The sequence below is a fragment of the Lutra lutra genome, chromosome 17, assembly GCF_902655055.1.
Source record: "Lutra lutra chromosome 17, mLutLut1.2, whole genome shotgun sequence".
Taxonomy (NCBI): domain Eukaryota; kingdom Metazoa; phylum Chordata; class Mammalia; order Carnivora; family Mustelidae; genus Lutra; species Lutra lutra.
Window position 1 is genome coordinate 41,654,873 of NC_062294.1, and position 23,591 is coordinate 41,678,463.

At 56.5% G+C, this 23,591-nt stretch overlaps 1 protein-coding gene across 2 annotated transcripts in view; it reads right to left on the reverse strand.

Annotated features, from left to right (window-relative positions):
* The window catches only part of PEPD (peptidase D), a 109,162-nt gene that overhangs the window by 78,662 nt on the left and 6,909 nt on the right, over window positions 1-23,591 (reverse strand). For both annotated transcript variants that reach the window (XM_047710952.1, XM_047710951.1), the window contains exons 3-6: window positions 21,865-21,992; window positions 13,730-13,793; window positions 7,269-7,316; window positions 5,542-5,603 (exon numbers count right to left, since the gene is read on the reverse strand). In XM_047710952.1, coding sequence (XP_047566908.1) covers window positions 5,542-5,603; window positions 7,269-7,316; window positions 13,730-13,793; window positions 21,865-21,992 — 302 coding nt within the window. The remainder of the gene's footprint in view (window positions 1-5,541; window positions 5,604-7,268; window positions 7,317-13,729; window positions 13,794-21,864; window positions 21,993-23,591) is intronic.

Here is a 23,591-nt window from a genome sequence, read left to right on the forward strand (position 1 = left end):
CAGGATCATGACCTGAGCCGAAGGCAGTCGTCCAACCAACTGAGCCACCCAGGCGTCCCAATAAATTAAATCTTTGGAAAAAAAAAAAAAAAAAAGAAGCAGCTAGAGAAAAACAAACCTAAAGAAATTAAAAGGAAATTAAAAAGCACAGAAATCAATGAAATAAAAGGCAAACGTAAAGAAAAATCTATAAAGCCAAAAGTCGTTCTTTGATAAGATAAACATAATGGAAAGGGGACCCCAAGAGATAAAAAGATCAGGTCGGGGTACATCATGTGTGACCCAGAGCTCAAGCTGGCAGTGAGAGAGCTGGGGAAGCCTGGCATGGCCCAGCACAAAATGCAGGCCTCGGCAGAGAAGCAGGGGCAAGCCTTCAACTCCCTGGATTCCTAACCCTGTTCCATCTCAGGTCAGGATATCATACATAGGGCATGTTGGCTCATGACCACGCAGGAACTCTCCTTGGCCCCCGTTACTGATGTTTGAAAATACCTATCTAATGCCGTGGTTATGCAGCTGACACCCCCACCACTGGCTGAGCCCCCTGAAGAAGGAAGGACAGAAGAGAGAAGTGGGAAGGGGGCATTAGCAGGCTGGGAGGATTCCAGATCTCCAAAGCTTTGGGGACTCCTAAGTACACAAATAAGACCAACTCAAGGTCACCTGAAATGTTGTACAATCAGAGCCCTACTTGTGAAATATCAAAGAGACCACAGGCAGCCAACATGGTTCAGAGTCAAGAACAGAGCAGCAGATGACATAAATCAAGATGACAACACAGACTCTGCCTCCCATTTCCCCAAATGTCACTTTGACGGTGGGAAAAGCAATGGCCTGTCTACTCAGCAGGCAAACACAGCAGTCAAATTTCACTTTATGAAATGTACGTACACATACCAACATGCTCCTACGGACACATGAGCAGCAAAGTGACCCAGCGCACAAACACAGCTGCAAACACAACAGATCCGATGAACACACACCCAGGCAGGCACTTACGGAAGAGGCACCGGCAGAGAGACACACACACACACACACACACACACACCCAGAAAGGCATACGCTTAGACTAATAAACAAAGATCCCCCCTAACGACACACATGCAGAAACACACAGACCCACGCAAAAGGGTACTCAGATACAAAAAGAGAGAAACGTTCAAGACACACACAGGAGAGTCCAAAAGGCATTCCCCACAGCGTTGACAGGGTCTAACTTGGGGTGATGAAATTCGGATATTCCTTGCTTTTGCCTCTGTCCTAGTCAGCATTTTCTCTAACAAGTATGTATTCATTTGGGTTAAAAACAACAACAAACCCACGGATGCCTCTGAGGGTTGGTTCAGCCTGAGGGACGGGTGACATAGGGTGAGTGGGATGGGCCCAAACACCCCTGCCCCTGGCCTTCCCCCTGCAGTTTCTAACCCCAGAAAGAAGGTGAGGCCCGCTGGAGAACATGCCCCACAAGGCTGCACCACTGCCCTCGCCGGCTAGGGGCTGGGCTGGGTTCCTGTGTCCTCCTGGAGATCCCATGGGTCGTAATGAGAAGCTCAAGTTAACCAATACTACCTTGATATGCAAGTTAACAGAAACCACAAAGCCAAGTCCCCCCACCCCCACCCAACACACACCACACAGACCGGAATTTTGTTGTGATCACCAGGTTTTAACAAAGTCCCTCTCTTTCCTGGGTTTAAAAATTCCCATCTTTGAATATTTATATCCCTACATCAGCAACCCCCAAATTCAGCAATTTCATATTTAACTGCTTATTTAAATGGAATTAATTTGTAACCAATTGTCTTCAAATAGGCAAGGCAATTTAAGTAAATGCCAAAAGATAAGAAATATGCTTATCCTGAATAACCAGCTGATGTAAAATATTGACCATATTTCTCTCTCTGACGATGACGCAACACTGAGCCCTTGGCAGCTCACTGCCCTGGCCCAGGGCTCCCGGGCAGTCTGCGGGCTTCAGAGGGAACTGTCTCCTGCCAGAGAGGCACCCCCGGGGGCCACCTGGCCCTGCAGATTGTCTTCTCCTCCACAGTCAGCCTCTCTCTGTCTCAGGACAACCTGCTCCAAAGCCAACCTCCTCAGATGCTAGCAAAGATTTATCATGTCTGCCTTTGCTCCCAGGCTACAGGAACCAACTGCTCCAGGCAGCCATGGGAGGCAGCCCACAGAGAAAGGCCCTATGCCCTCCTTACCACACCCCCACCCTCTTCACCTCAGCTCCGGCTAGCCCCGGCCACAAAGCAGCCCTGGCCATGCCCTCAGCAGGGCCTGGCAAGGAACACCTGACCCCAATCTCCAGCTAGAGCCCATGGGGTGTCTGATCCTTCCACGCCTCCTGTGGGAGCTCTCCCTGCTCCAGTGGGACCACACACGGAGCTGTGGCCTGGGCCAGAGCCCAAACTCAGCACGAAGCCCAGCCGACTGTCCCCGCCTGATTCTGTCACCCCAGGGAGAACAGAGACACCCTTCCTGGTGACCCCAGGGGCTGCGCATCACAGGGAAATCCTGGTGCATGTCAACCACCCCCACCCCACTCCTCTCCTCTGGTTCCGTCTGCTCCCAGTTCTCCACCATCCTCACCAGCTCGAGCCTGGGCACACTCCCTGCCGTGGGCATCAAGTGGCCTGTCCCTGATCTGAAGAGCCTGAGAGAGTTCTGAGGTCTCCCAGGACTAAAACCACAGCCCCACCAAGGTCACAGACCCAGAGGCAGCCAACGCTGAGGAGCCAACTTGGAGAGAGGGTCACAGACGAATGCACAACTGGACAAGAGCCCAGGAGGTCTGGACTGGGCAGACAGGTGAGGCCACTGTTCTACGAGAAGCTCCTTTCTCCCCCAAGACCAAGGGACAAAGGTTGCCTGGGATGGCCCAACAGCATAAACCTAGAGCCCAAACTTCTGCCACAGCAGGTCAATCAAAAATCCAAGACATGAGGTGTTTCAGAGACGTTCAGAAGGGTCAAAACCCAAATTCCCAGGAATAAGATGCTTTACTAGGGCAGTAAGAAGCAACTGGCGATAGACACCGACAGAAAGTAGGACAATAGCAAGCCTCATCTTGCTTAGGAAACAGGCTATTATTACCCACAGCAAACAGCTGGAGACATGGCAGACAGGCGAACGTGGCTGAGCAGACGCAGCCCTCAAGGACAATGGCAGAACCACGAGGGGACCGAGTCGAGGTGCCGGCAGCCAGGTGAGTGGGAGGTGGGGGACTGAGCAGCACCCAAGAGCCCGCGAGTACAGACAGGACCTTCCAGCAGGCAGCTGGAGGCAGAGACCGGGGTCCGAAGGCGTATCTGTGGCATGCAGGGTAGGGCACCCCCACAGGTTCCTACCCCACAGGGAACCCGACGGCCAAGCTACTCAAAGTGGGCCCCAGAGGGAAGGGAGGGAGGACCACAGGCAGGCCAGGTACTCCGAAGCAGAGACACGTGGAAGGGCTCTCACCAGCAGCGTGTCAACCACACTGGGGACCAAGCCCCCAGCACTGGCCTGTGGGGGCAGGCTCTCGGCCCAGCAGGGAGGGGCCGGGGAGTACCCCAGAGTCAGCCCCATCTGGACTGGCCTACAGATCAGAGAGGGACCAGCCAGGGCCTGGGGAGCACAAGCAAGGTTAAGGCAGTGCCTGGCTTTCCAAAACAGCTTCCAAATGCCGGGTGGGGTGGGGGCTGGGCAGCACACAGGCTCCTCGGGGCTCCTGGTGGAAGCTGAGGGGTCCCACGGAGCAACAGGGGCCAGAGGCTAAGGTCTGCATATGTTCACGGCAGGACTCCTTCTAGGGAAGAGGCCTTAGCTTCCATGGCCCACTGACCGTGACATCCCTGGAATCTTCCCACGCCTCCTCTCTGGGAAAACCTGGGGAACGGCCAGCAGTGCTCTGCTCTTGGGGGCCACATCCAGAGCTCCCTCCCATACGTGCCACACCACCTGCCAGACCTGTTCCCGGGGTGCTGGGGAGGCAGTCTCGGCACCAGAAGCCTCTGGAGGGGGCAGGTGATGAACCTGCAACTCACTGACAGTGGAATCTTCTGATCAGTGATCCCGAAGTCCACGTGGCCCACTGCACAGATGCAGAGACCAAGGCTCAGGGAGCAACAGGGCTGCATGGGGATGTGCTTGTGAATGAGTGAACACCTGTTTCCTGAGCACCAGCTCCATGCCAGGCTCTGGGGGAGGGCAGGATCCCATTTCCCCCCCATGGTAAGCCTCAGCAACACCATTATGCATGGGGGGGGGGGGGCTAAGGCTCAGAGGGCAAGCTCTGTTAAGGTCAAAGCACTGGTCCAAGAGGTGACCATGAGGGCTCCCTCCTCCCACTCAGGGCCCGCCCCACGAGGCAGAGACCTAGGGAGGCTGGTGGGGCCAGCCCATGGGAACACAGATGTTGGTGCTGGTTGAAGCAGGCCATGCTGGGGGACCAGGGGAGGCTGGGCCCAGGCCTTTTGCTCTGCTCTGGGGCCGGGCGGGGTTGGAGGGGTGATGGTGGGGAGGGGGGGGGCAGGAGGCGCGTGGAATGGCAGCTCCAAGGCCAACATTTCAAGGACCAAGCACGTGGCTACTCTGGGGAAATTCCCAAGAGGATGCAGGGATTTTGAGCAATGAGAAGCAAATGGGATACTCGCCCCCATCCCATCACTCTTATCATTGGGGGAGTGATACATATTTATGAGCTCATAATCCTTCCTAATCACCCCTACCTCACACAGACGCACCAACTCCCCGTGGCTCAGGCTCATACATAATTATAAGGCACTTCCTTTGTCACCGCCTCAGTCCACCAAAGGACGACAGGACGCAGTGGCGCAGATTGAGTGTGGTGGGGGAGGAGCTGGGGATGGAGGCCCAGAATCAAGGCTGGGGGGGCAGTCCACACTCAGCAGCCTGGGGGACAGGCGTCCCCCCCCAAGGGCTCCTCTGCCACCGCCTAGGGCTCCACAGACACCCCAGGGCCAGTCCCCAGCTGGCCTGGGGACACAGCCCAGCTGGCAGGAAGCACTCTCCAAGGGCCTTGGTGTAAGGGAGACAAGGAGGGCAAGGTGCCCTACTTCAGGCCCACATCTGCTTTCCTGCCTGGAGAGGCCCAGGCCGGGGAATGGGGTTTGGAGGACCAGCCTGGAGCTAAACGAGGGAGCGAGGGCAATTAAGGGGGTCCCTAGCTGAGACTGGGGCAACAGATAACTCAGCTGGGAGAAGTCAGTGCCAGGACTGAGAGGGGAGCTGAGAAGAGCAAAGACCACAGAGCTGAGAGGAGGCCTCTAGAGGGAGAGCAGGCCCCCTCGCCCCGCACACGCTCCCCAAGCCCAGGCCAGTCGGCACTTGCACTGCGGAGTTCAACAGAGAAGCAGAAGTTGAAGCGATATTAGGCAAATTATTTTTCTAAACATTTCCTCAAAATACATGATCTGACCCCTTAGCATCCTCCTGTTCATGTATTTTGTTTAGCTTGCAGACAGGACAAGGCTTCCCAGTGAAGAGGTGAGTGGGGGAGGGGGAGACCATTCCAGCGGCCCCAGGACTCACTTGCTGATGCCCTCGAAGGAGGCCTCCCGGCACACACTGCCACTGTCCGTGTTGACGCCACGCTGCAGAGACACGGGGAACATGAAAGGCAGACTCAGCACATGGGGCCACCCCACAGGGTCCCCACCACCTGCAGGGGAGGGCCTGCCTCCTCCATCCAGCCTCAGGAGCCCCCACTCCAGCCCAGCAAACTCATCCCTTCCTGCCGTTCAGGTAACTCCCAGCCAAGCCCGCCCTCCCACCCCTGCACAAAGGCAAGCTGTCCATTCTCTGCCGCAGCTTGAACATGGAGGAAAGGAAAGGGACACACAAACAGCATCCCAGGGGAATGAAAGCCTCCTCCATCAGACCAATTTGCTGAAAACGGCTCAGACTGTGCAGGCACAGATGGGGCTACAAGACTGCTCTCCCCGCCACCCCATCTACTCTCCCAGGCTGGCCCCATCTCTCTCAATGCACACGAGTGTGCACACACTCCCCACTGGCAGGGCCCAAAAAGCTCGGTCAAACCCAGCCCTCCCGGAGACGTGGGAAGGACCCAACTCTGGCGTGATGGGCACTTCTCAGTGACACCACGGAGCTGTGGTACCTCCCTGTCCTTTCCCTGACTGGGAAGAGACCCCAAGTGGAACTCAGGAGAGGAGACAAAAGGGGACTCAGAGAAAAGCATGTCATCCCCGGAGAGGCGAGGCATTCTAAACTGCCCTTCCTCCTCAAGAACAATAGGCCAACATTGAATAATGCTCCCTAAAGAAAACACACTGGGCCATCTCCGACCACAATCATCTCACGTAATCTTCCTGCTCGGCCATTAAAACAGCAGAGCGGAAAAGAGACACCATGTGAAGTGCTTTAAAAAAAATAATTTATAAATAAATAAATAAAAGAACCAAGAAGAACTATTTCTGAAAAAGAATCGATGAACGAGGGAGAGAAGGGTCACTCTGGGAGGGAAGAACGGTTGTACACGCTCCATATTTGAAACTCCCCAAGGTCAAGAAAGTGCAAGAAAGCAGGCTTCTTCTCTGAGCCATTTCACAGCCCGAGGACCCCCACAGCCCTATGTAAGTCACCAAGGCCCCCCCATGCACCCCAACCCACCCCCAGGCCATGGCAGACCCTCGGTCTAAATTCTAAATCTGATGCCCAACAACAACCTCACAGACGCATGCCACGGTGTCTTTTAAAATCCTACTAACAGGGGCGCCTGGGTGGCTCAGTGGCTTAAAGCCTCTGCCTTCAGCTCAGGTCATGATCCCAAGGTCCTGGGATCGAGCCCACATCCCCGCATTGGGCTCTCTGTTTAGCAGGGAGCCTGCTTCCTTCTCTCTCTCTCTCTCTCTGCCTGCCTCTCTGCCTACTTGTGATCTCTGTCAAATAAATAAATAAAATCTTTAAAAAAAAAATTCTATTAACAATGGAGAAGACAGGCGGTGGAAGCATACTGATATCCTTATCCACAAACTCCACAACTCAGCCTGACACAAATACACCCTCCACCTGCGTCTTAACCTCTGTAGTAGGCAAGGTGTCTTCTGGCAGGACCCGGCCCATCCCAGGGACACTGGAGGATGGAGGACGTGGTCCCGGTTGTATTCAGCCGCCCTGAATGACGTGTCACCACCTGTTACTGATGACCATTCCTCCTGTTTCCCAATCCTCTGGAGGGGCAGGCAGCTCCCTAAAACCCTTCCCCAGTGCCTGGTTCCTGGACACCAGCCACTTACCAAAGTGAGGAGGACAGAGGGGTTCTGTGACGTCAGGACGCTGGCGATCTGAAAGGTCAGAAAGAAAATTCCACTTTAGAACAACCGCAAAGACATCTGATAGAGGTGACAACGCCACCATGGCTTAATGATGGCAGCTCATGTTTACGGAGCTGGTTGTAAAAACAGGCAGTGATACTGCTGCAGATGAGAAGACTGAGGCTTGCGGATGCCAGAGGACTTCTGAATGCCACATGGCTTTCAAGTGGCAGACAGGGAGAGACACCTACATCAGGCACAGCTTCCCACACGCCTCTGGGCCCCACACACATGCCAGGCTTCATACCGCCAGTCCCACGCAACTGACCCTCACCCCTGCCGGGAGGCCTGCACCTCTATCCATCTGCTCCCCCCTTTTTTTTTTTTTCATCTGCTCCCTCCTGAAAGACCTGTTCCTACTACATCTCAGGCACCGATCCCAACAGCCTTCTGTCCCCAGGGCAGACACCTTCCTCCGTGCACCCCCATGCAACTCCTAGACTGCATGGAGGAAGCATCCCCTGATCCCACCCTCTGTCCCCAATCCCGCATCCCCGGTCTCCATCCCTGCTCCACCTGACCCACTCAGGCCTCGCAACCCTGCGTTCTGGCTGCTTCCTATCCCAGCCCCATGAATGAGTGTGCCATGCAACCTCGTCTCTCCGTGCCTCTGCTCGGGCTCTGACCCCTGCCTGGAATGCCTCCTACCTGCTCATCAACCAGTGAGGCCTTTGTTCCCCAGACAGGTTCTTCACTCCCTCATCTCCTGCCCTATTCCCTTGGAAAAGTGCCCACCATGCTGCTTTAGCTGTGAGATTTGTACCCAAGAGCACCAAGCACCCTGGCGGGAGCACTTTCTTCCTCTCCAGGCCCCCCACACCGCAGTCTGCCCTGCAGCTTGGTTACCACGGCCCCTGCTGTAGCTGAGCCCCCTGTTCCCACCCGAAACTCATTTGAGACCTGACACGAACGAGCGTGAGAAGGATTTGTTGTTTGTTGTTTTAACAGCTTTCCGGAGCTATCACTGACATGCTCTACAATGCACATATTGAAAGTGCACATTTTGATAAGTTTTGACATATGTATATACATGTTTTTTAATACTGAGAGGCTCCCAGAGAAAACCTGGAATATACTGAAAACTGAAAGAAGGTAAAATACACCTACAATCTCCTCCCCAGAGACTTTTTATCTCTGCACATGAAAACAGAGATCTGTAATGACTTCTGGATCCTATGAAGTTACACACTTCACTTGCCTCCTGAGATGAAGTATTCTCCAACCACGTGATTTTTACCAGTCACTACCGGCCGGGGAGGGGAAATGCCCAGCGAGCCGCCAATCATGGCCGTGGTCACTCCAGGCATCATCTCATCTAACCACTCGGGAAGCTGGGGTTACTCATGTCCAGATTTCACAAATGAGAAAACAGACAGGTTCGATCATTTGCCCAGGTTCACAGTTACAAATGAGCAGAGGCCAGAGCTGAATGTACGGCTGTATGGTTCTCTTCGTGGACACGGCACAGTTCATTCATTCATGCCTCTGCTGGACACTTTAATAACTTCCAACAATTAACTAGCAAAAGTGATGCCTCGATGAACACTCTTCTGGACAAGTCTATTTCCTTAACACAAATCCCTTTAAAAATGTATTTCCTTAAAAAAAAAAAAAAAAAGGAGACTCAGTGACACCTCTGGGTGAAAAGCCATATGCATCCTTGAGGTTTTTGATGCTGGTGGCCAGACAATTCTCCAGATATGCGCCAACTGCCCTCCCCCAATGGCGCACAAGGCCCCGCCTCCCCGGACCCTCCTCTCTGACTCTGGAACTGCAGACCCCCAACCCCACCCCCCACCCCGGGGGTGCACAGCAGCCTCTGTGCTGCACACATCAACAGCTCAGCTGAATCCCTGCCACTCCTGAAGGCCCTCCTGGAGGAGGGGGGTACTCATTAGAAGGAATAAGAGCTGTGCGTGTCGGGCCTCTGGGTGTGTTGTCATGTCGACATGAAGGGTCTCCGTTCATGGGCACAGAATGGCTCTGTCAACAACGGCAGTGAGCAGGCAGCCAGGGACAAAGAGGAGGGCCAGATCCCAAACGTGTGGTCTGATGGTCTTTCTCCCAGCACTGGCTGGGGACACGCTGGTTAAGAATGATGAAGAAAGCAGGTCGCCGGATGCACGGCCCGCCGGAGAGCTGACACAGTGGGCAGGCTGGGCATCTGCAGGCTCTGGCAGCGCAGCGTCTGATTGACCACGACTGCCTGCATGGGCCCTGGTTAGCTTTGCGGTTGAAACACCTCTCCCCATCTGGCAGCTCGGTCTGTCCTCCTGCACGGAGACCCACTAGCACTACGCTCTCAGCAGCCTGAGAGAGAAAGGAGACGGGGCTGTGCCTGTACATCAGCTGCTCAAAATACAGCTCCAGCACACAGGACAGCCCGGCTCTGTCAACACTGGGCCAAATGTCCTCAGAGCGGTGGCCACTGGGGACCCATGAGCTCTCACAGACCAGTGCTGTTTAATGCCCCGGATGTGCTGTGTCCCGCGGCCAGCGTCAGTGTCCTGGGCAGCCATGCCTCTCTGGCAGGTTGAGGGAGATGGCACAGGCAGAACTGATCAGAGCCTTGTGCGCAAAGACCCTCCCCTAGGGATGATCAGCGGCTGCCCGTGGACCCCTCAGTCCCCCTCACGCTCAGGGCCTCAGCCAGGCCTGCAGGCTACCCTGATGCGCCAGAGAAGCGGGCAGGGCAGTCCGTAACCAGTGCTGCCCAGAATGCCCGTGCTACTTGAGGGAGCCGGGCTTCACCCCGCAGGCACCCAAGCTTGTGAACTGTGCTGGGAAGCCTGGCTGGGGCAGGCGGTTAGGCATCCCACTCCTGGTTTCAGCTCGGGTCATGATCTCAGGGTCATGACACTGAATCCCACGTTAGGGTGCACACTCGGTATGGAGTCTGCTTAAGGCACTCTCTCCCTAGTGCACACACACACCCTCTCTCTCCAAAGTGAATAAAACAATCTTTTAAAAAGTGAACTGTTTTTCATGGCCATCTGAAACAAGGGTGCAACTTGGTGGCTGGCAATGCGTCTAGAAATCTGAACTTGCTTCTCAAATGTAAATGTCAGAAAAGCTCCCAAGTGCATAATGGGCCCCCCTGCCGGCCAGCTCCCCTCGAGTCACGAATACCAGCCCTGGTGCTGCACCTGCGTGAAATGCCTTGAAGCGCCTCCTGAGGCCCTCCTGAGCTCCCCTTTCTTGGGGGAACCTTCGTTTGCTCTGCCTTCTCAATGATTAGAAGCAGGGTCATCTCCGGGGATGACAGCCGCTCTAGCAGACACCTGCATTTGGTACACGACAGCGAGTGACCAGCTGTGGCCTGGGGCGTGGGCCCTCCTGCCTTCTTTCAGGAAAGACAGGTGTGAAGGGCTTCCCAGCTGTGATTTGCCACAGATGGCCGAGGCTGCCCGACATCAGCTGGGGGCCAGCACCATAGAACTGGCCTGGGGAGCCCTTCCCCGATGCAAGGGGCTTCCTGACACCTTTCACGAAGGAGCAGGCCCCAGGCATCTCAAAGGCCTCCCAGCGCAGGTGTCTCCACATAGCAGGTTTATTGTCAGGCTCCATTCCAAACCACAGAAAACCAAAGACTCTCGGGAGCCTCGTTCATCCCCTATGTCTGATGGGACAAATGCAGAAGTGGAGGCCCTCTGGGGTCCAAAGGTCCCGGGGTTGTCCCCTAATTCTGCTGCGCCCCAGCTAGGGGGCTGTAGGTGAAGCCCACCACCTTGGCCTTGGCCTCCTCCTTTGCAAGCTGTAGACCCACCAAGGGACAGGGTGCAAGGGATAAGATTTGTCTCAATGTTACTGGAAGCTGCAGGGGCCACCCCAGAGTAAAGCTGTCAACAGTGAGCCCCCGTCTCCAGTAAGAACCAGAGCAGTAACAGGCCAGAACTGATGAACCCTGACAGTGATGACAATGGGACACAGCAGACAGCTCTTGGACCCAAGAGCCTGTCCTCCAAACTCCTCTGAAGCCTTTGTTTCAGATTCTGCTTCATAAATACAGACTCAAAGTAGCCACTCTCACTCTGTGGAGCTATGATTCCGCACGATTGCCACAGGCTTTTCCATCCCAATGCTCCAGACCCATGTCCCTGCATCTGGAGGCCAGCTCCCCCCACTTCTCCCCAGAAATCACAGGAGGAATGGAGCAGAGGCTCCCCCAGACATGAAAGCAACGGTAGCTGGGGAGGCTGCAGCACAGAGACGCTCTGACTCGGTGGGCTGAGATCCGGGCTTCCCAAGTTTCTGGGAAGGTCAAGGTCCCCAAGAGCAAAAATGTTAACACACAGTTTACGGAGACAGGAGGGATACACCTGCCAAAGGAGAGGGTCAGGAACAAAATCAGAATGAAGGATGGAGCAGGTCACTGCTCCCTAGTACCTAGTACTCACTCCTAGTACTTTGAGATACAGGTAAGAGGCAAATGATCTCATCGGGGCATGCAAATAAATGTTCAGACTATTTGAGATCCTGTACCCAAAGAGATCAACACAACAGGTCACATGTGTACCAACGGGTGCTTTAGATGCTGTGAGTCACCCCCAGTAACTCGGTACTGAAATTCTAGGACAGAAAAGAAAGATCCATCAAAAGCCCCCTCTCTAAAACCCAACCAGGGGGCGCCTGGGTGGCTCAGTGGGTTAAAGCCTCTGCCTTCGGCTCAGGTCATGATCTCAGGGTCCTGGGATCGAGCCCCGCATCCAGCTCTCTGCTCCGCAGGGAGCCTGCTTCCTCCCCTCTCTCTCTGCCTGCCTCTCTGCCTACTTGTGATCTCTCTCTGTCAAATAAATAAAATCTTTAAAAAAAAAAATAAAAAAAAAAAAATAAAACCCAACCAGGCAGCTGGTACTGTAGACACAGGTGCCCGAGGCCTTGTGGATGCGAGCCGCACTCCTTCCCCAAGGCCCTCCTCACCAGGCACTGCCCTGCTAGTCACCTTTGCCACACACCGTGTCCTGGCTGCTGAGTTCGGCCCTGGGTCTCAACCAGCTATGACGCCCACACACCCCTGGAACCCGGCAGGCAGGATGTGACAGTAACGTCTGGGGGAAGGGCCTTAGAGACAAATATAAAGCAGCAAAAGGCAGAGTACAGAGCAGAACACAGCCAGCATCCAGCATGTCCCCCGCAGGTCCTAAAAGCCGGGGTGGGAGGGGCGCCAGCGTGGACCAGAGTCGGCAGGGGGTGCAACGGGCTGGCACAGGCCTCTGAGCACAGCGAGAGGGGTGGGCACAGCATTCTAGGGCAGCAGAACCGGAGCAGGACGGTGTCTCTGTGTGGGAAAGTCCTAATGTAGGCCTGCCTGGGGCCAGGCGCCCCCGAGCACACTGCACCGGACCCCTGCCCCAGAGCTGAGACACACTGCTTCCCACGCTGCTCGGTGAGCCTGGTTAGGATCCCTGCGAACCTGCCTCCCACCCGGTGTCGTCATTCCCCAGCACAGCCTGCATCCTACCCAGGGGAAGGGGCAGCTGCTTGTCTCCAGCTGGCGGGCTCCTCAGCTGCTTCTACACAGACCCCCAGCTCTTAGGTATGTCCATGTGCGATCTGGACCTGGCTGGGGAAATGTGGCATGGGAGGGCCCCACTTCCCACCCAGCTGACCCTGCCAGGCTGGGGGTGGGGCTTGAGCAGCAGGAGGCACTGACCTTTCCGTGCTTATGCTCTACCCAGCACTGACCTGCACGTGGAGTGGGCGTTTTAACAGCACCCAGGGATGGAGCAGCGTTGGGGGCCCTGGTCCCCCAAGGAGACCAATAGGGGCACAGAGCTGTGCCCTCCCCTCTGCCCCTGCCCCTTCCCATCAGCCGTGGATGTCAGGAGCTGGGGCAGGTGCAAAGCCCTATAAGGACAGTCATTCAGCTACCCAGGTCACATGACATCGCTGGGCATCCACGCTGGGAAAAAGATTAAAGCCAGGGGCCCTCCAACTGCACCCCACCCCACAGGCCTCTCAAAGTCTGGGGCCTTTCTGGTGGTGGCATCTGTAGCCAGCAAGGGCTGGGGAGGGGAACTCCCCAACACATGAAGGCCCAGGCTGAGCTGGGGGGGGGGGAGTGGGGAGGCACTGAGATGAAAGCTGTCCTCCCTCTGGGAAGCTAAGCAGCCACAACCCAGGTACCAGAGGCCTCCAGCCACTGAGTGAGGGACACTGGCCAGGCAAAGGGTGGGTGGGGGGGGCTCTTCAGGGAAGTCTGAGGTTCACAGTCCTGCCTGCGCTATCCAAACGAGGGCGCTGCTGAGGTGGCTGGCAGCCAGGTGGCGACTTCCCACGACAACAGGCAGCCAGGGGCTATGGCAGTGGGAGGAAGGGGGTGCCGGCGTGCCGAGGGGTGAGGGAGGCCTCAGTGGCTCAGAGAGGAGTCGGCTGCTACTGACCTCATCTGTATACTGGACGTCGTCCACAGCATACTTCTCCTTGAAGTATTCCTTGGAGTGGATCCTCAAAGGAAAGCACAAGGAACGCCAGCATCAGGGTTTGACACACTTGGCATAGGCTGCCATCCCGCCCCCATGCCCAGACCCTAAAGCCCTGGGCCCATTCCTGTCCCGGCACAGAGCAGGTGGGCCAAGCACAGACTCGGAAGCAAAGGGCACTGGGACACAGAGTGAACGCTGAACCACACCTGCCTCCCCTGACCTCCCCCAGCTGACCTCTGCCCGTCCTCGGAGCCTGTGACGCTGGCCACTCACAGTATCTGCAGACCACACCTCCCCCTCCACCGCCGGTGAGAGCCCACCGGGCTGCCAGCCAGCTTACCCTTTGGGGCATGAAATAATCTGCCGCCCGGGAGCTCTCCCATGGAGCCTCTTTAGAGGAAAGTTTTAAAATTAACATTTTAAAGAAGTCAATATCAGTATTACTCACTGTGATGAGAAACATTCAAGCTTACTCATCATCCCTGAAAAATCAGCCATGAGACGACAGAGACAAAGGGAGGAGGAGGCTGGGCCCCCTCCCAAAGGGCTCCAGGTCACAGTCAGGGTCACAGTCGCAGGCCGGCAAGCACCGCCCCACCCCCCCAACCTCCTGGTCAGTGGCTGAGTTAATGTCACTGCTGGTGACAGAGCTCACCTGAGGTGGAACACTAGCCACACAAGGGGAGGGTGTCTCCAGCCAAGTCTAATGACGCACACACGCCATCCTGCGCCATCCCACGCCTGGGCACCACATCAGCATGGGGGGATATGCCCCCAGCCTGCCTGTGATCACATGGTATTCTAGTCACCAAGTGTTAGATTCGAAAGAGACCTCAGGGGAAAACAGCAGATGGTTTTCAGCCTGTGCTTCCTGGACTCTCAAGGGTGAGCAGATGACAGGGGGGTGAGGGTGCCAAGGACAGGGTGCCTGGGGAGGCCCAGAGGGGACAGGGGAGGGAGCACACTTCTAGACTTGGAGAGGACCACCTCCAAGAGCGAGCTCCCTGTGCCTCTGAGACACCAGTGACCAGCATCACCGGCCAGGAAAGAGAAGCCCTCTGCCCTCTCTGAGCCCTGCACCACCCCCCTGTCCACTTAAGCATGCACCAGACAGATCATGGTGAAGAAGGCAGTGTGGACCAGGGCACAGACACATGGGCCTTGGGGACCAGCAGGGAGCTCATAGCCCCACACAGCGAGCACCCCTTTGTCTTCTCTGAAGTGGGACACTGGGTGTCAAGCTCTTGCTGCTAATTACATTTGCACAAGGCAGTCATGTCTGAGACAGGACTCAAAAGTTAAACAGCCGAAGTCTGGCACAGCCATTAGCATGGCCTGGAGTAGCTATCACGTCATCGGGGATAAGCCCCTCACCTGGATGCCGGAGGCCCTGGTTCTCCATCTAGCATGGACAGCTCACTAACCCTCGGTCATTAAGTGGTGACACTCTCCGCCATGCACAAAGGCACGTGCCAGAGGGTGAGGTGGGACCATCAGCGTCCTCACCATGTCCACCCTCGACTGCGGTCCCAGCTCCAGGACAGGCGCCCTGCATCCCCAGCGGGTTCCCAACCCTCCTCTGGCCCCTCGTCCTGTCATCGCTCACAGCTGTGACAGGCGTCCACAGCAAACTCCCAGAAGATTTGAGAAGTGCCAAGGACCTGCTTTCAAGGGATGCTTCCTACCGGGGGTGGGGGGACAACATCTCAGCCACCACCCCAGGGCACGTGTGCCTACCTGCCCTGCCTGGGAGTCTCGGTGAGCCTAGACTTGAGTCTCGCAGACCTAGACTTGAGACCCAGGAACATCTCCATGTACTCAGCCTGAGGTCTTCACAATGTGGCACCAGAGGAGATGGGAGGAGGAGGGGTAAAGGGGAGGCCAACGCGAGGTGGCTGTGACCTGCGGGTGGCCCTGGGGCTGTGCCAACTCACAGGAGAGCCTGCTGCTGCCACCAGGATTATCTGGGAGGAAGTGAGGGCGGGTACCAGCCCCACCACGTGCCCTGTGCCCTCCTCAAAGAGACTGATGGACACAGTCCAGAGCACGAGCACCTGCTGGGCCACGAGGGCCAAAACCACCCAACTACCACAGGCCTGGTTCTCAACAGAATGACTGCTTGACAGATAGGATCTGAAGAGCTGCGAGCATCTTTTCTGGCACTCTGCGTGCCATTCTTTCCTTAAGGGCACAGATAATTCAGTTTGAATACTGCTTATTTTTCATGTTTGGGGGCTAATTATAGTAAAAATAATTTAAACATCACCCGAAGGGCTAAGCCAGCCACCGGCGGCTTAGCAGCCATGATCTGGCAGGGTTGATCTGAGGAAGGGGCGACACGCCCACGAGAGCCATACAGAACCAGCAGGAGAGGTCACAGGGCACAGTCAGACCCACTGAGAGCCAAGCTGGTGGCAGCCACGTGGAGGGCCCGTACCCCACCCTGCCTGGAGTCTGGGGTCCAGCAGGGGAGCTCAATGCCAGATCCCACCATATGGGAGACCCAGACAAAGCCACTGGACCGGGGAAAAGCAGGTCAGAGGGGAAGCCGGCCCCAGCCCAGAAATCCTCCCTTTGAAGGGAAGAGACAGCTCTGGCAGGAGAGAGGAGAGAGCGCCCCACTCAAAGGTGTCTGTGCCTTCACCATGAGCAGCTGGGCCCGGCACGACTTAGAGGAGGCCCTTCCCGGAACTCAGGGTCAGGGTCGACACAGTGAGTAGCGACCCCTGTGCGGGGCCTCCTGTGGGAAGGAGACATTAAAGGAATGCGCGTGGTACGCACACCACAGAGCCCTCGAGAATATGAAATTGCCAAGCACAGGTCCTGCCGGCCAGCTGCCCACCTGTGTGCAGTTAATGAATAAATAAGAGGACCAAATTACAGCAGTCACCATCAATTTCCAGCGGCCAGAGTCCGCCTTCAGCTGCACACAGCACCGCTGCCTCTCATTCTGCTCCCGGCACAACGCCACGCTCACTCCAGAATAGAGGTCAGCAACCACTTCAGGAACCAAGGGCCTGGTCAGAGCAACGCAGATCTTTCCAAAGCAACACAGGTGACTGACCCTGACGATCATGCCCATGAGGGAGGGGGAATAGGGCGGGGGGAGCACTAGGGCTCAGGAGGCCAGCGGACGGAGGCCTGTGGTCAGCAGAGCAAGAGCCTTGGGAGCAGGGCTGAGGACACTGGCACCTGCCCCGTTAGGGAGGCCAGGATCCTCCAGAAACTCCGGCAGGAGGACCCAAAGGGACTCCTTCAGTCCTCCTCAGGAAGGCCTGCCCCTTCCCTGGCGCCCCGCCAGCCCTCCGTGCAGACAGAGGGAGCCGGGGCGAGGCCACAGGGCAGCTGAGGCAGCCTGGTTTGGGGTACCTGGACACATGCACACGTGCACACCACGTGCCAGACCATACACAGCACCGCATCCCACTCTGCACCCCATGTACCCACTCTACACACACACCCCACACCACGTGCACACCCTACCCCCAACACACACACCATACATGTACCCACACTACACCCGGCGTGCATGCGGGTGCACGCGTGGGCGCACACACACACATACACACACACACACCAGCTCAGGGCCTCAGCCCTGGAGAAACTCACTCCTGGGCAGTGCCCTCATTAGGATAAGCACGCTCCTCCTGGCAAAGCCCACCACATCAGGCATCCCATCTCACAATTTGAGCCCACAGTCTCAGTCAGGGACAAGGGCAGAACACAGTCAAGCTGCAAAGGTTCTAGGAGTCCCCCAACTTGGCCCAAAGTCACTCACCCTCTATGGGCTCTGAAGCCGCCCCGTACTGAGACTCAGAGACAATTCCCTGCCCACTCCCAGGAGCCCAGGCACCCCAGCAGCCAAAGCCGCCATCATCGGAGCCTGATTCTAACAAAAAATGACGGGAAACACTCACATCCAAAGGTACCAGACTTTTGCTAGCAAAGATTCCAAATGAAAACAAATTAGGAGCTACCACACTCCTGCCCCAAAAAAGGCCCCGGGTGAGGAACAGGCCCCCCAGCGTCCGCTGCCCTGACAACAGGAGCCTGCCCTTTACGCAGGAAGTGGCAGATCTAGTGATGGGAGTGCTATTTCCCTGGACGACTTTGGATTGCGGTATCTGCCGGATGGATTTTCAAAAGCCATCAGATAGAGACTCAAAAGGAAGCTGAGGAGCTGAAGGTCAAACGTTCAGTCTGGTGGGTTCTGATTGCAAAGGCCAGGTAATCCCACCAGCCTCACTCCCTAGCCCTGTTGATCATGAGAATGTCTGGGAACAGCCACACACAATCAGATCTGGCAACTCCCCAACTCCAGCCCCAGACAACCAACCCCTTCGCCACTGCCCCTCTCTAACCGAGCCTTCTCTCCTAAAGGCTCAGGACACGGGGACCAGGAGAAGGACACACCAGAGCAGAGGAAGGGAAAGGTCTGCCTAGGTGGCCACAGTGGGGAGCCAGGTCTGTAGGAGGCCAGGGTCTAGCTCTCTGCTGTGCAGCCAGAAGGGAGCGACCTGCTCATTCTGGCCTGCCCAGCACGGAGCCTCTCCAAAGGGGAGACCCATACTGCAGACCCATCTCTACACTCAAAGGTCACGCGAGCCTTTAGGTCTGCACTTACACAATCAGCTGGCTCAGCAAAAGCATGGCCAGACTACAGGAGAACTTTTTTTGGTGGAGATTTATTTATTTATTTGAGAGAGAGAGAGAGAGGGTGTGTGTGTGTGCGCGCGCCCACTCAGCACAGAGCGTGACGCAGGGCTCCATCTTACCACCCTGAGATCATGACCTGAGCCGAAACCAGGAGTCAGACACTCAATGGACTGAGCCGCCCAGGTGCCCCTGGAGGAAAACTTGTAAGAGCGGCCCTGAAAACCAGCCATTGTCAAAGCACAGAGTAGTATTCCTGTGTTACTGAGGATTGCATTTCGGAAGAGCCAACTGCTAACAGCTGTTCCCTGACCAATCAGGTCCTGGGTTTTAAACACTCCAGTCAAGTGCCATTTGGCTCCCCAGATGGTGGCTGTGGGGAAACATGGTGAGATTTGTTCAGATTTTCCCACTGGATGGTGGAGTCCCCAAGGCAGGGAAAGGCCTCTCCGCCCACAGCCCTGGAGGACGTCCACTCTCCAGGACAGGCACTCCCGACCTGACACATGACAAAGCAGCAGACAGAAGGGAAGATGCACTTGGAGCCTCCCCCCGCCATATGCAGATAGAAAGTCCAGCAAGGCCCTGCTCAGACCCTCCCCTAGCCCCCCACCCATGCCCACATCTCACTGTGGAGCCCCTCTGCCCGCAGGACTGGCACCCTCAGAGCCAGCAGACAGGGCCATGGGGCAGCTCAGAGGGCAGCCAGGTCAAAACCACGGGTGCTGCCCATGCTCTGGGGCCCCAGCTATTTCTGGAACGTGCCACTAGCAAGCAGGGCAGAGACCACAGCTCTATGATCACCTAGCGTGCAGGAAGGGTTCTGGAAGAATTCTCTTATGGAGACCAGACCTATACTCTCATCAGGAAACTCCTCACCACAGCTGTACCAGTTACCAGGGTTTTGGGGCAAACCATACTGACATTTTTCACGTTCATGGACTCAAAAGGTCTGGGCTTGGGACAGAGCCCAGAGAGGACAGCTTATTTCTGCTCTATGAGGTATGGGACCTCAGCAAGAGGAATCAAAGGCTGGGGCTTGGAGTCACCCACTCTGGTGGGTGGTTTGGCTGTCAGCTGGGCCCCCGCTCTCATCCACGAGGTCCCCCTACATGGGGAAGTGTGGGCTTCCTCACAGTATGGCAGCTGGGTTCAGGGACAGGTGTCCCATGAGCAAGAATCAGGGGTCTAGGGGCGCCTGGGTGGCTCAGTGGGTTAAGCCTCTGCCTTCGGCTCAGGTCATGATCTCAGGGTCCTGGGATCCAGCTCCACATAGTGTGCTCTGCTCAGCAGGGGGCCTGTTCCCCACCCCCCCCGCCTGCTTCTCTGCCTACTTATGATCTCTCTCTTGGTCAAATAAATAAATAAAAACTTAAAAAAAAAAAAAAAAAGAATCAGGGTTCTAGCCACAGGATGACCCTGCCACATTCATGCATCAAGGCAGTCACCAAGTCCCAACCCAGGGGGAGCGGCGGGGGTTGGGGGGAGTCTACCTCTCCATCGGGAATGGCCACAAATGTTGCTGGGGCCATTTTTGGACATTACAAGCTGCCTGTCCCTGGCGTCTTTACCACCACCTTTCAGTGTCACAGAGTGAGCCATCCCTGCAGTGCCCATCACTATGACGACAGCCCCGGTGGTGCCTCACGAGCAGCCTTGGCACTGTCCCACAGATAAGGAACCAGAGGCCCCAAAAGTGACAAGAGCTGCTCTGGGAAGAGGCCATGCCCCGCCAGCCAGCCAGCCTCCAGCAAGACCGACCCACGCGACCTGCACAGGCCATGCCACCGTCCTGAACCTGTGCCTCTTTAAAGCAGGGAAGTCATAAGGATTCAACCAGGAAGATGATAAAGGCTGACCGTCAGGGCTACCACAGGATGGGGGGCAAGAGCTGGGGGAGATGAAACCACGCTATGAGCACCCGTGTCTTCAGGCCTGCAGGAGGAGGGGTCCCGGAAAAATGCACTGAGGAGGGCCTGCCCAGGCCAAGCCTGAGGCCAGTGTCTCTGCAGGTAAAAGACTCCATGGTAAAGTGGGCAGGGAGGGCAAGAGGACAGAGCAGACTCCTGTGGTGGCCAGCCTCCCATGCTGCACCCCCCTTCTCATCCTTACCCAGGGCTGGGTGGTGTGGAGCCTCTGGGGGCTCTCACTGGGCTGGGCTCACCTTGTCCAACACACCACCCCGTCCCTTGGGAAGAAGGCAGCACAACCTTCCAGCGTTAGCCCTCACCCAGGCATGGAGGCTGTGGGAACCTGCTCATTATAGCAGGGACCTGTTTCGTCCATCTGCCCCAGGGCCTCTGAGAAGGCCAGAACCTAGGTGCCCAGCCATGCCCTCCAACGGCCAACTGGGTCGGGCATGTCCACTTCCCACCCTCCTTCCCCAGGGCCAAACAGGAAAACACACCCAGGGGAAGCATGGCCCACTTCTCTTCAAGCTGTCTTCACAGTGAAGCCGATGGCCCATGGCCGGAAGGCCTCAAAGCAGAACTGTCACCACCTTGTAAGCCTAAACCCCTTGCCCCAAGACAACAGAAGAGGTACCTCTCAGGCCAACAAAGGGGGTTCTGGAGTTTGCACTCAAGGGCTGGGGGGGAGGCCCTAGTCTGGCCCTCTGCACGGAACAGGTCCCTGTAGTAGCCACAGGCCCTGGTAAGAGTGGGGGCAGGGGGTGAGGGACCCCAGGCAGCAAGGGTTGCAATTTAGACATTAGCCCGGAAGAATCATTCTCCAGGCGGAAATGACACGCCGGAGGCGAGGAACATTTAGCAGGATCCCGAGGGCCTCGAGCAGCCATGGTTAAGTATGGCTTCTGTCTAGGCACGTCGCAGCAGGCAGGATGGCTCCCATGAGGGGCAGACACGGCCAAGAGCCCTGGAGCTGGAAGGTGCCGTGGACGGTGGGGAGGATGCCTCCAAGCACATCCCAGGCACCCCATGCCACACTCCTCCCACAGCACAATCCTAGAGCCACCGTCCTGTTTCACAGGTGAGCTGAATGAGGCAGGACCTACTGAGACAGAGCCAGAGACAGGCACAGAGCAGGCATCCAGCAACGCCCCATGAGAGATGGGCCTTGGAAGAGGGTCCCAGGCTGCCCTCTCTGACCCCAGCCAACCCCCATGACACCCAAGGTGGGGCCACCTGCCGCCGATGCCACGCAGGAGGGATGGCCCACTGGGACCAAAGCCTCTGGCATTTTGACAAAGCTGTGAATCCAAACTTTCAAGATTAACAAACAGTACCCCCACACAAACATGACCATAATCTGTGGCTGCGGCTCTGACGCCCTGCCCCTGAGCAGGCTGTCAATGGACCCCACCACGGACATGGCCCCACTTATCCCTACTCCTTCCCTCCACAAGACACGCCCCTCCCCCGCCCCCCGGCCCCACTCTCAATGGTCAGCAGGTCCAGTTACAGGCCTGGATTGCTCCTTACTTTCCCATCCAGGTGGCATAGCTGGCAGGAAGCCTGGGCACAAACAGGGTCGACTTCCCGGTGCCAACATCAATCGTGCCGTAGCAGCCTGGATCGGTGACACCGAATGCCCAGTGAAAGAAAGACTCCTATGATGGGAACAAGGAGCGTGGTTACCAGGTCAGCAGGACAAAAACATGAACACAAGGAGAAAGACTGGGTGTCAGACCAAGCACCCAAGTCAGCTCAGGCCCCCTAGCTCTCAAAGCCTGCCTCCCAGCCTCATCTAGTTCCCCACCTATGCACTCTGCCTCCCCCACCCCATGCCAGCAGTGGGCTGTCCATCAACCCCTTCCAGGATTTGGCATGGGGCAGCCTGGCTGGCTCCTCCCACCCTGCTCTGAGCCTCCTCTGAGGATGCCCGGTCCACGTTTGTGCCCAAGCCCTACCCACAACCCCCTCTCTGGCCACACCCCTTAGGCCCCTGGCTGGGCACTCCAGGGCACACTAGGACACCGGTGCCCATGCGAACCACAGGCCCAGCACAGCCCTACCTGCGCCTCTCTGCTGCCCCCATGCTCGAAGGTAGGCAAGATGCCACCTTGACTTAGACACCCAGGCCAGACATCTGCATGGAAATGGATTCTTCCATTTAGAACTTCTTCCTTCCTTCTCCCACCCCTGGGGCAGCTGATGACTTCAGTGTTTAGCAATAAACACTGAGCTCAAATAATCTTATAAAGGTATAAAGCGGAGGAGGATCTCTTCTAAAATTAACCTTGCATAACAGCAGTAAGGGAGCCAAGGGCTGAATTTAGGAGATGGCTTTTTAAACCACAGAATACGTAAAGGGAAGCATCAAGACTAGTCAGAAAAGACTTATTGAGACCTCCACGTCTCTAGCAACCAGGGGACTATAGGCTTGCAGCTGCAAGAATGTGGCATAGGGAAACTTTCCAGGGGGAGCCACTTTCGGCAAAATTCACTGCAATCGCTCTCAGCAGCTGACAGCCCGTTTATGTCCTATGGCGGGTGGGGACGTGGGGGGGGATGACAACACAGCCCTCTGCGGAGGCCACATCTTGCTGTCCCTCCACATTTGGGTCCCCTTCACATTTCCCTGCCTCCTCCTGGCCTGGATGCCAGACGGCCATGTCCCTGAGGCTCTGCTACCCCCAAGGAGGACACACAGTTCCCAGGGTGGAACCCCACCAGCTCCAGGCATGGCGGGGAGCAGAGCCCTATCCTTAAAGTCCAGAGATGGGATTCTAAATAATGCCGTCTCCCCCTGTGGCAAGTCAGTTCCTCTCTGAGGCTCGGTTTCACCATCTGTAAAGTGGGTACAGAGCTGAGATCAGTGAGAGTGGGGCCAGCTCAGGGCCTCTCTGGTTTTCTGGGTGAGTTCCTCTGTTGAGGGTTCTTGCTCCTGCTCCTGGAAACTGAGGGATGCCTACGATTCTCAGCCAAGGCCACCACATCTGGGCTGGCTTCTAGCAGCTAAGCCACCCTCTACCACGGGGTTCCAGAACCTCAAGGCATCCCTAGTCTACTTCCGGGGCAAGGACACTGAAGCCCAGCGAGGGTCACAGAGTCAACAATGGCCAAGCTGGGATGAATGTGAGGGCCTCCGACTCCTGCCCAGTACCCCATTCCCATGTCTCCTCCCGGTCCGCTGCGGCCTGTGTCTTCCCTGCTGCAGGCAGAATCTGGCCCCAGGAAGTCAGGCCTTCCCATCTGCACCTCTGCCC